A 12,567-nucleotide genomic window follows, 5' to 3' on the forward strand; every position below is an offset into this window, starting at 1 on the left:
GAATTGCAACTTAATCGGCCGGCTGCTTCAGCGAGTAATACGAAGTTAAAAACTCCATCTTTTGACGGTTCTGTTCCTTTCCAGGTCTTTAAGCTACAGTTTGAGAAGACCGCAGCAGTGAACAACTGGAATGTGGAAGATAAAGTTGCCGCACTCTTCGTAGCATTGAAAGGACCAGCTGCCGAAATCTTACAGACTATTCCAGAGTACGAACGGAACAGTTATGACGCATTGATGGCTGCTGTAGAACGGCGATACGGAAGCGAACACAGGAAACAGATATTTCAAATAGAATTGCAAAACCGTTACCAAAAAGCTAATGAGACTTTGCAAGAGTTTGCTTCGGATATTGAAAGGCTAGCACATTTAGCAAATGCGGACGCACCCGTGGAATACACTGAAAGGGTAAAGATTCAGAGCTTTATAAATTGCATACGGGACGTCGAAACAAAGCGTGCTACATACGCAAACCCAAAGCCAACATTCGCAGAAACGGTGTCACAAGCTCTGATTCAGGAAACAGCGTCACTTCTGTGTAAGCCAGTTTTCAAAGCACGCCGTGTGGAAGTAGAAAGGCCAGAGTGGGTAGACGCAATATTGGAGGCGCGAAAGGATCGCAAAAGCGGAGTGAAAAAGTTATCAAATGCTTCAAATGCGGGAAGTCCGCTCACATTGCACGTCATTGCGATCTTGGTCCTAACAGTTCCAACAATGTGGGTGGCCGTAAACGCAAAGCTGGAGGAAATGAGCAAGAGCGTGTCGGATGTAAAGAACGAAAACTTGCCCCGGCTATTGAATGCCCTGTGATATCTGTGTCGCAAATTGGAAGGAAATCAAGCAGTCTTACCTTCAGAGGGAATGTGGATGGCAAGGAGTGTGTACTGACTGTAGATACGGGCGCATCTCATTCCTTGATCCGATCTGACTTGGTCAACAGGAGAGTAAAACCGTTACCTGGAGCAAGGTTGCGTACGGTCACTGGCGAGTGTAACCAAGTTCAGGGAGAAGTGATATGTGAAGTCTTGATTGGAAATGTCACGGTTCTACACAAATTCGTTGTGGCGAAGATCGTTGAAGAAGTCATATTGGGAGTGGACTTCATGGTTGACCACGACATCAAGATCGATATACAGAGAAGGGTGATGCGTTATGAGAACCAGGATATACCACTCAACTTCAAGTTGGAGAAAGGGTTCAGTAGTAGTCGAGTCATGGTGGAGAAGACTCGACAAAGGCCACGAAAGTCAAAAGAAAAGGTTGATGGATCGAATGTGCCAAATAAACCGAAATTAAAAGTACCTGCGAGAAAAACACCGGCATCGACAAAACCTAATGGACGCACTAAAGTGACTGAAAGAATTTTTCAGATGGAATGGAAGGGTGGTTTCAAGCCAGCGCGCACTACTGTTGTGAAACGTCCAGACGATAATGATGATGCAAAGTCAATCCGTCAAGTGCAAGCTCTGCGAAGAAGTTCATTGGCCAAACAACAGAGTGCGAGGGAACGATCAAGACTAATGAGTAGTAAGATGAAACGCAGGTACAATGAGAACAAAAATTCGGAAGGTTTCTTGGAGGGAGATTTGGTACTGTTATACAACCCTCACCGGCGGAAAGGTGTTCCATCCAAGATTCGGTGCAGTTGGTAAGGCCCGTACAAAGTTGTGAAGAAGATCAGTGATACCATCTATCGCATACAAACCACTGGGAAACCACGGATTAGAAGAGTGGTTCATTTGGAAAGGCTGGCAGCGTATAGATCGAGAGATTTGTCTGATCAGACTTAGGTGGAGGGCAGTGTAACGAATGTTAGCAGCACTGAGCGATGTTATCGTTTCTAAGCCGATGCTAAGCAGTGACGTGAATTCACATCCATAGATCAATCATTATGTATCTACATAAACGAAACAATAATTGCGTCTACACATATGTACCATGTACGTATACGAGCAGCGGAGAGTCAATGCACAAACACATGCATATATCTGAGATACTCCTGAAAGTATGCAATGAGAAAAAACTATAAAATCGTGCAATTGTAGTTACAGCTGAGAAGTTTGAGAGCTGCTGGACTAGTAGATTCTGGAAGCGCCTAGAAGATGCGAACGTTGAAATCCGAGAGTATAAAAGGCGGCAATTGTAGAGGCGCTGGAATTCAGTTTGATTTGAGGTTTCGATTAAGACGATATCTAGCGAGCAATAGCAGTATTATTTTCAAAGTCAGCTTCATGTAAGCTATCAGTTTGGTTATTAAGCCAGCTAGTTGCAAAGTCAATATTGGAGTTATTTATTCAACAGTTTAGTGATACGAACTTAGCAAAAAGGCAAATAAGAGGAATTGCAAGCAAATTCGTTACAATATTCTGTGCTGGCAAACGGTGTAAAGGGTGGTAGGGACTAAGAGCATGTTTCCCTGACCTACACGATTGCTGCCGGAAAAGAGGGCAGAAGAATACGGGGGCTGGGGCTGATGTTCGGCATTGCTACCGACTCTACTACGGATATTGTAATTATGAGTGGGAGCGGCCGTATGAGCTGGTGGCGCCGTAGGGCGCAAGCAGCAGCGGGTATTTGTTATGGCTTGCTGAGCAGCAGAGATGCTGGAAGGTAGTGGGGGTCGCTGAGGCGTAGGCTACGGGATGCCCTTGGGCGTTGTTAATGTCGAATTGTATTTCTAGCTGGTCCTGCCTCTAGCATGTGCCTGCATATATGTATGAAAATGTGGTGCATTTATGTGTTCATGTGTTTTCAGTGCATCGACACGAAACAAATTTCATAAATACTCCCCCAGATGACCTCGCAATCTAGGGTTCACATCTAAAAAAACAGACTGGGGCATTCGACAGCATCACCATGTTGTACTTATAGTGAAACTTCCCGAAGGTGATGGTCCTTTTTGGATATAGATCTGGTACTAGACCGACTATATCGGGAACGATTTTGAAGGGCCACGTTGAGGCTTCTAGGTCATTCATTCACCCCTAGTTGCGCGAGGAACTTGCTAAATATGTATAAGAAATATTCATGAGCAATTTTGAAAACAAAGTTGATGTGGGCAGTTTCTCAAAGACTGGGAAGGAGAAGACTTGAAGAAAAATATTCTAGCCCCGTGACCAGGAACTGAATCCAAATAAAGAATTTTTAAATTGTTTTCTGTCTGTATGTATGTTTCCTGCATATAATTAATTGCTACTTGTGTCGTTGCATCACTAAAGGTCTAGCTTACGGTTTAAAGTTTATTTTAAGCCGCTAGAAGTACTGACAATGTATGGTCCTATCTGTGATGCGATATGAAGACAGTGCAGCGAACAAAAGCCCAAGAATGAAGTTATGTGAGTGAACGAATACGAGGTAGAGGGAGACTTCCAATGACATGTGAGAGGCAAGAGGATGAAAAATGTATCTCCCATGTGGCTTCCAATTGTAGTCAGTTGTCGTGGAACAGAGATAGCTGGGGTGACCTGTTGTGCAAGGCCAAAATCGGCTAGGTCATTTATGACAAATGCTGTGGGTATCATATTAAAACTGCTGATGAAAAACATCAATACAAAGCTCCCCCAGCGGGTTAGGGGATCAGTTGTTGTTGTTGTTGTAGCGATAAGGTTGCTCCTCGAAGGCTTTGGGAGTGTTATCGATGTGATGGTCCTTTGCCGGATACAGATCCGGTACGCTCCGGTACCACAGCACCATTAAGGTGCTAGCCCTACCATCTCGGGAACGATTTATGTGGCCACATTAAACCTTCAGGCCATTCCCTCCCTCACTGCCCCCAAGTTCCATATGGAGCTTGGGGTCGCCAGAGCCTCGTCTGTTAGTGAAACAGGATTCGCCGCGGATAGGTGAGGTTGACAATTGGGTTTGGGGAAGCTATATATTGCGCTGGCAACCTGAAGGGTTGCGCTACCCAGCCCCTTGAATCTGGTATTTTAGTCGCCTCTTACGACAGGCATACCTACCGCGGGTATATTCTGATCCCCTAACCCGATGGGGGATTAGGGGATCAGTCGTAAGAGGCGACTAAAATACCAGATTCAATGGGCTGTGTAGCGCAACCCTTGAGGTTGCCAGTGCAATATATATCTTCTCCAAACCCAATTGTCAACCTCACCTATCCGCGGCGAATCCTGTTTCACTAACAGACGAGGCTCTTCCTTAAGGAACTTGGGGGTGGGGAGGGAGAGAATGGCCTGAAGGTTTAATGTGGCCACATAAATCGAGATGGTCGGGCTAGCACCTTAATGGTGCTGTGGTACCGGAGCGTACCGGATCTGTATCCGGCAGAGGACCATCACATCGATAACACTCCCCAAAGCCTTCGGGGAGCAACCTTATCGCTACAACAACAACAACAACATCAATACAAAGCAAATTTGATATCAATATCTCTACCCAATTACGACCGACAGATCAGTAGTTTAGAGACTTAACTCTTTGATATAAGCATTCCAATCCAAAAATTTCAAAAGGTTTTCTTAAGATATTGATACTAATATTTTATTGTAGCATTTTTTTCACTTAAAGTTTAATGTGTATAATAGTATATATGGTAAAGTAAAAAATCAGTACAGTTTTATTATTGACAAAGATAATGTGTACAGCGTCTGTTACATTCATGTTATAAAAAACAATTATTCGTACGTTTACATCGCAACACATCGCACACATAGATTTTAAGAGAACTCTATGCAGGTATGCGATATATATTAATAGCAACTCAGATTTCACAAAAATAACTCGTCAACTATGGAGATTTTACAATAAAATACATTTCTCTAACGGTTAATTGATTCCTAAGGCATATTTTTAATACTATAATTTAATTTTAAATATACCTAATGTTTCGTAACCGATATTGTAATTGGCTTTAATTTTGTAGCTTGATTTACAATTCTATAAAAATTTTGAATTTTCACTTTTAAACTGCAATGCGCATCTGTTGAAAACAAAAATTTTAAATTAAACATAACCATATATGACTAAATGACTTGCGGAGTATTAGACGCAAACATATTTTTCAAAATCAAAAAGGTATTATTCCACTTTTTAGAAATTAACCTTAAAAACAATAGATATTGGCGTTCGAAGTTGGACCGTTACTAATATACTTTATTTTATTGGTGCCTATATTTTTATCTTTTTAAACAATAGCAATATAAACTATATACTAGTATGGGATTAAATTCGAAAGCCAATATCTATGAGTTCGAAAAGCGGAGAAATTACTTTATGAACCAATATCTTCAAAAAAATTAGTTTGGTTCAATAACCAGCCTATTGTTGTTCTAGTAATGCAAATTCTGTCCCCGTTGTACCATAGAACTACGAAATTCGAAAACAGGGAAATTACTTTGTGAGTCATTATCTTCAAAAAAAAAAAAAAAATTAGTTTGATTCAATACTCAGCCAAGTGTTGGGCAGTTTTAGTAATGTATTTTACATAACAACAAAATCGCTTAAATTCCGTTCCGGTTGTACCATACTAGACGGCATAAGTTTTACAATTTTATTGAAGAGAAAAGCGCGACGCCTACGTAATTCTTGCAGATAATCATTATGCCCACGTTTACTAGTATTTCGACGATTGTGAGCATGTGAACTTGCGCTGCTAGACATAACTGTATCAGAATTACCCGAAGCGGATGATGCCGTTGCAGTGCTATCGCAGGATTCCATTGAAAGATCTTCTGTAGATTTAAAAAACAAAATCACTAATTAATTTGTTATGTTATTTGATCAGATAAGGCAGTGGTACCTTCATCTTCTTGTTGTTTCTCATTTGCCATTTTTACTTTGTTATCATGGGTTTCCGGATGACCCACTTGTACGCTGCTATCCATTTTCAATGTCTTACCTAAAGGAGGTGTGGCGAGCGGTGAACGGCCAACTGTAGTGCAATTATCGTCTGTTCGAAACAGCAGAGATGCTAATTTGTGAAACTAAAGCAAAGAATACATAATAATGTGCATTAATTTCTTTTCAATCTTAATATCAAACGTGTTTACATTATTTAGTTGTTCTGGATTGGAGTGATCAATAACTTCTGCGACATGATTACGCAAATAATACATTGCATTTAGTGGATCGACACGTACCATTTCTTCGTAATGCAATTTACGCACAAGGTAACGACAGTGCATCAAGATTTCACACCTTTTCGGCCTAAAAATAAATTTTAAGTTGTATACACCAAATACAGTTAGTGAAAACAACTTTTTTAGGGTTCAGAAAATTTATAAATTAACCTATTACTAACAATCGATTAGAGTTTGTTTCATATTGGCGAATCTCTAACAAATTTCGGTTTATAAGCTAGAATAAAAGCTTTATTTTAAATCAGAGATTGTCTCCTGAAGTTCAAAAAAACGTAGATATATTCAACCCAATTCTAAATGTTCCTTCGGAATTTTGTTCTCGCGGATTTTTTTATTGGAGGGTGGAGCCGTGTCTAGAAGTCCACGAAAGTGGGGAAAGCTTCTGACAGCCATTCACCTGGGAATGGCCAGAGCGATTCTTTTGCATGCGGTCCAAGCAGCTCACTACTGACGAACGCTTGCGGCCAAGTTCCTCTGAGCTAATGTGGCGACAACCTGGCTAGGCCACTCTGACATAATCGGTTTAAGGGCTAGCCCGGGAGATCTCATCGGCAGCGTCTGTACACCTCTAGGTGCGGCTGCAAGCGGGCGTCTGTCTTGGAACAAGCGGCTCGCTATATAAACGTGCAATTAATATTTTCACCACCGCTGAGCGGGTTGTGCGCTGGGCTTGGGACCCGCCACGTAAAAACATACTCCAATGAAATATACCAACAAGCCTCGGATAAGTACACTCTATTGATGACGACCATGGCAAACGCTTGAAGGACAATTAATTGAGGGCATGCACCTGGAACGTCCGCTCCCTGAATGGTATTGGTGCAGATGCCCGGCTGATTGATGTCCTTGTCAAAGCAAAATCTGTTCGGCCATAACCGTTTAGACGGTTAAGCGCCAATTAAGTAAGTAAGGATTTTTTTATTCCCGCGTTTTTTTTTTTGCGCATTTCTATTATTGTTTAACCGAAGTTAAGTGAAAAAACTGACAAGGATTTTTTATATAGAACACGAGCAATGTGAGAAGGGATAATACTCGCAAGGATTTTTTGTTTAGAATTGGGCTGATTGCCTTTCATATATATGGGAAAAATCTAACACATAATATCGTTTTATACGAAAACTGAACTGATTAGGTAGTTGTTTTTAAAATGACGGGACTGATGCTAGTTGGAGCAATTTGCATTACAGGTGACGGTAACTACTATATTCGTAAGTATCATACTTTTCTAATACAAGCGTCCAAAAATCATCCAAACGCATTTGTGGCCGCGCCGACTTCCCTGGATTTCCACCAAAAAGGTAATGCTTCTGAAAATTACACAATTGAAGCCAATAGTTAGACTACGTATTTTAAAGACTGAAACAAATATTTTCAAACCTTTGCTACATCATCATAGACTAACTGATGAGCGTAACGTGGACACGGCTCAAGCATATCACTCTTCAAGGAAATGTTTCCAGCATCAGAATTATGACGGCAGGTATAAATGCGGGACCAAGTATACGTTCTCAGCGAATATACCCAAAATGAATTTGATGCATCGATATGTTGAATATCACGCCGATCTTTTAGTTTACTCAGACTGGAGAAAATATAAATTTCATCACGATCACAATCAATTGTAGCACGCAAAGTATACCCTGGTGATGGCTCATTTTTAGCATCGCTTACGGTGTTGTGGCTACATACGCTACTACCACCAGCACCTCCACATACAGTATTATCTTTATTTAGCACGGATATGGCTTGAGTGTCTACATCATATGTAATGAAGTCGTCGATGTCTTCTTTACCGCGCTGGCCACCATAAATATATAGTTTCCGATTTTTCTAAAAAATATATTAAAATATGTATAAAATGCAATATAAGAAATAAAATCCATAAACCCTTTACCATGTGAAACACCATACAATGTGTGATACGTGATTTTATTGATAATACATCAGGCTGTGCAGCAGTCGGATGATGACAATCGACAAGAATTTGTGACCAAGTATTAGTAGCAATATGATATGAAAAAAGACCAGAATATTCAGCTTCATTTGATGTGGTGTTTGAAACACTGCGTGGTGTAAGTATTTTTCCGCCAAATACATAAATTGTACGTTTGTCGCTATCAATGCACATTTGATGATCATAGACAAGATGCGGTCCACCTACTTGACTTGTATCATCACAAATTTGTAACCAGGTGCGTGCACGTGTATCATAAAGAAAGAAGTCGCTCTATACATTTAAGATGCGTATATATTATAATAATATTGCATTATGTAGTTTTTTTTTACGTACGAATACATACTTTGATATAATCGGTGGTACGTATAGAATTATCCAAATAACGACCTAACATAAAAATATTCTCACTAATTGCATCGAAAACCATCTTGTGACATGAGCGTGGTGTAGGTCCATTAAAAAGTTCAGTTTGTTCGAAAAGCAGCGACCAGCTATTGTTACCTATATCAAATACCCACAAATCACTAAGATCACGATAGCCATCCCAACCACCATATAGATACACCAAACACTTTTTTGTATCCACAACTAATTGGTGACCACCTCTATTGCCTGCAGGAGATTATGATATATTTTAGTTTTTATTGTGATGCAGTATGTAACATATGAATAATAATCATTGCAACGCACCTGGTTGGATACTGCTCTGTGTATGTTGCATACGCCAAGTGTGCTTATAATCTTGTTGTGCTAGATACAAATCTATTAAACCCTCATTTACACAGTCAGTTATAAGTTGCTCAACTCTTTCATAATCACCGCTTACAACCAGACATTTGTGTAACTCACTTATAACCGTGTGTTCGAGCTGAACTTGTGTTTGCTCCTGTAGCGCTCTAAAAGCTGCATCATAACCTTGCTGGCGAAAATGTTTAAGGCATAATTTTACTATTTCAACTTCACGCAGCTTTATAAAAATTAAAAGAAAGTTTAATATAAGTACCATATTTAAATTCCAGCTGATTTCCATTATTACAGCACATTTCTCATTAAATATGACTGTTCCATTTCGCTTACCATGTTATAATTTTTCAAGCTTTCGCTCGTATACATTGGATCATCCTGACCATGCAATTCTATATACCATATGCTAAAGTTAAATGTAGGGCCCCATGAAAGTAGAGGTACTATTTTCATATACAAAATGGGTAATTCTTCCGAGCCGTCTTCAGTCTTGCAACGTAAATTGAATACTTCTGGTATATTGTCATTTCTTAACCCGCTAAACAAAAAATTTAATTGTATTTACTAATTATGCGCCTGTGTACAATTTCTAGAGTCTCACCCTTCTAGAAGTAAGACCATACGATCCTCATCAAGACCACCGAAAATTCGAAACTTCTTTATATTACAAACATGGGATTTTTCAAATTTGCCAAATTTAATTCTTTTAACAATCGCCGGCCGTTTTAATTTAAGTGTGAGATACTGTGGTGGATTGTTGGTATGCGCTGACCAGCGTGAGGATTGGTCACTGGGGCAATCGACAAGTATATTTCTAAAAAAAAAAGAAAGGCAGAAACAATTACAGTTTGAGTTTTGGGTTGATTTATTGAGTTAAGATATAAATTAAAACAATCGTTCGCTAAATGCCATTGGCACTCAGATAAATTGCGGTTTAAATCAAAACCCCCACCATAGAACAGTACTCGTTGCACTAGACCTATCAAAAGCTTTTGATACGGTCAACCATGGCACGTTACTGCAAGACCTGGGAGGGTCTACCCTTCCCCCATGTCTTAAAAGGTGGACCGTAAATTATCTGGGTGGTCGGCAGGGCATCGGTGCAATTTAGAAACAAAATATCAAAACCAAGAAGAATTAAACAAGGGGTGCCACAGGGTGGTGTCCTACCCCCCTTTTGTTTAATTTCTACATATCTAAGCTACTTTCTCCACCAGAAGGAGTTACTATCGTTTCCTACGCCGATGACTGCACAATAATGGCCACAAGCCCAGGCCCACAGATCGATGAGCTTTGCAATAGAATAAACGGCTACCGCCCTGATCTCTCTAGTTTTTTCGCCTCGCGAAACGTGGAATTATCACCGCCTAAATGCTCCGCGACCTTATTTACAACATGGACGTCCCAAATGTCGACCATTTTGAACATCCACGTCGATGGCACTACGCTACCGACTGTCCTACACCCCAAAATCTTGGGTGTGATGTTTGATCAGGATCTACATTTTCTTTCTTTATTTCAGTCTATGACATTTAAAGCCCTTACAGACTAGATAACAATGTTGAATTAAAATTAGATAATTATTTAATAGTATAGTACATAAGTTGAGTATAGACACAATAAAACTTACATGCTATAACGAGATTGAACAGCACATTTATCTGTTTGAAAAGATATCAATAAGTATAGTTTTAAAAGTAAACTTAGAAAGAGCAAAATCAATAGCTGAAGAATCAGAGATGCGATTAAAGTCGGTCATAGCTCTAAGCAAAGGTGCGTTTGAGGCATAGAGGGTTCGGACACAATCCGTATAGAAAATCAGTATATTGCGAAGAGGCCTTATAGGGATATGGAATTGGAAACTCCTGAGGAGACAAGGTGCATCAAATACACCATTAATGATGTCATAAACAAACGTGAGCGATAGGAGAGTTCTTTTGCATTCCAGGGACTCTAATTTGATAAGTGAGCACCTGAATTCATAAGATGGAATTGGTTCAGAAAAGTTCATCGAGCGCAGCGCGAACCGAACATACGCTTTCTGCACACGTTCAAGCCTAACAATATGGCATTCATGATACGGCCTCCAAATAAAACAGGCATATTCCAGCTTCGAACGAACTAGAGCAGTGAACAATAACTTGAGGGTGTAGGGATCCGTGAAGTCTGTGCAGGAACGCCTAATAAAAGCCAGAAGTGAATACGCCTTAGCAATAGTAGAATTTATATGAGTCGTGAAAGAAAATTTCGAATCGAAGACAACCCCCAAGTCCTTTATCTCGTTAAGAGTTGAGAGGTGGGTACCATCGAGAGAGTAGGAAGTGGGAATGAGGCCACGTGATTTATAAAAGCTTACAAGAAAGCATTTGCTAACATTTAGTGGCAAGTTATTGGCCGGGGGTAGGAACCACAGTATTTTGGGCCTCCGTACGTGCTTATAAAAAATCACCCTGGTCAGTTGTTGTTGTAGCGATTAGGTTACTCCCCGAAGGCTTTGGGGAGTGTTATCGGTTGTTGTTGTAGGTTACTCCTTGTAGCGATTAGGTTACTACTACACCCTGGTCAGTCCACAAATGGGGTGGACATTACCACATGAAAATCGCCTAATTCAGCTGCAAATATCTCGGAACATAGATAACATTTTTATTTTCGCCTTCGGATTATCGTTTTCGAGGTCAATACGCGTCTTTTGAAGTCTCCCTTCATATTTTTGGACGTTTATTAGCAGCCGACCCCTGTTCTAGACTTTTACCAAATTATGTACATACAAATATGCTTACTCAGGGAAATAGTTGGTGGAAAAACTGGAGTAACGGTGAATCTCATAAGAAAGCTTTTCGACTTCGGCAAGTTGAGTTTCAGCCACCGCTGTGTTGCTCCTGGGGTTGTTGTTGTAGCTCCTGGGGTCCTCAGGCTTTATTCTCTCATTGGATGGCGATGATGTAGTACAATAAGCAGCATCAACACAGGCAGTGGGTGACAAAGCATCCATTCTTATCGCAAGATATCCGAATAAAAGTTGAAAAAACTTCCTTGTGGTTTTATAGAGGGCTAATTACACGCAATGAATTTTTGTATCTTCCCAATTAAATATGAATGGCTTAGCTGATATTTATAATAAAGTAATAGACGTCAATAGTTAAAGAATAGTTTAGTGGCAAGTTATTGGCACGACACCAAACAGCAACGTTATCTAAATCAGATTGCATTTTACTCACGTCGTCTGAGTTTGCGATGGTATTAAAAATCTTTAGGTCATCAGCGTATAATAGAAAATTAGAGTGCTGGAAGCAGGTGGAAATATCGTTTATAAAAATTACAAAAAGTAATGGGCCAAGTATGCTACCTTGAGGCACCCCGGAGGTGGCTGTGAATGTGTTTGAAGAGTTATTGTCAATAACCACAACACAGATACGCTGGTGGAGGTATGATTTAATCCATGATAAAAACATCGAGTGGAAGCCCACGCGAGTCAATTTAGAAATCAGGATAGAATGATTAACTTTATCAAATGCTTTTGAGAAGTCGGTGTACACAGTATCAACTTGACAACGGTCATTAAAAGAAGATATGCAAAAATCAGAGAAGATAGATAGGTTTGTTACAGTGGATCTACCGGCCATAAAACCATGCTGATTTTCAGTGATTAGAGGTTTAACAGCAAAGTACATTTTTTTGTTTCACAATGTACTCGAATAATTTTGAAACAGATGATAATTTTGCAATGGGCCTATAATTCGCGACATTGTTCTTGCTACCACACTTGAAAATAGG

The 12,567-nt window shown here is 40.0% G+C and overlaps 1 protein-coding gene across 3 annotated transcripts; it reads right to left on the minus strand.

Annotated features, from left to right (window-relative positions):
* Positions 1 to 4,467: 4,467 nt before the first annotated feature.
* Positions 4,468 to 11,940, minus strand: muskelin (muskelin 1). Of its 3 annotated transcripts, XM_067774517.1 has the most exons (13): positions 11,574 to 11,940; positions 9,395 to 9,607; positions 9,127 to 9,331; positions 8,740 to 9,016; positions 8,393 to 8,661; positions 7,987 to 8,319; positions 7,732 to 7,922; positions 7,470 to 7,674; positions 7,314 to 7,399; positions 6,003 to 6,159; positions 5,753 to 5,936; positions 5,438 to 5,684; positions 4,468 to 4,933 (listed from the first exon to the last, which is right to left on the minus strand). In XM_067774517.1, exons 1-13 carry the CDS (start codon positions 11,783 to 11,785, stop codon positions 4,891 to 4,893), a joined length of 2,622 nt encoding a protein of 873 aa, XP_067630618.1. In that variant the 5' UTR covers positions 11,786 to 11,940; the 3' UTR covers positions 4,468 to 4,890. The 3 variants fall into 3 exon arrangements, with proteins under 3 accessions (XP_067630618.1, XP_067630616.1, XP_067630617.1); XM_067774515.1 differs by having other exon boundaries at positions 7,470 to 7,922; XM_067774516.1 differs by having other exon boundaries at positions 4,468 to 5,684; positions 7,470 to 7,922.
* Positions 11,941 to 12,567: the final 627 nt, after the last annotated feature.

This window comes from Eurosta solidaginis, chromosome 3, assembly GCF_040869045.1.
Source record: "Eurosta solidaginis isolate ZX-2024a chromosome 3, ASM4086904v1, whole genome shotgun sequence".
NCBI classification, from domain to species: domain Eukaryota; kingdom Metazoa; phylum Arthropoda; class Insecta; order Diptera; family Tephritidae; genus Eurosta; species Eurosta solidaginis.

Excerpts from the sequence above, each read along its gene's own strand:
- muskelin (XM_067774515.1), bottom strand. The coding sequence starts at position 11,785 with ATGGATGCTTTGTCACCCACTGCCTGTGTTGATGCTGCTTATTGTACT. Across the intron at positions 6,160-7,313 it reads TGGACGCTTGTATTAGAAAA|GCCGAAAAGGTGTGAAATCT; the intron begins GTATGATACTTA and ends ATTTATTTTTAG. Across the intron at positions 5,685-5,752 it reads GAAACAACAAGAAGATGAAG|AAGATCTTTCAATGGAATCC; the intron begins GTACCACTGCCT and ends TTAAATCTACAG.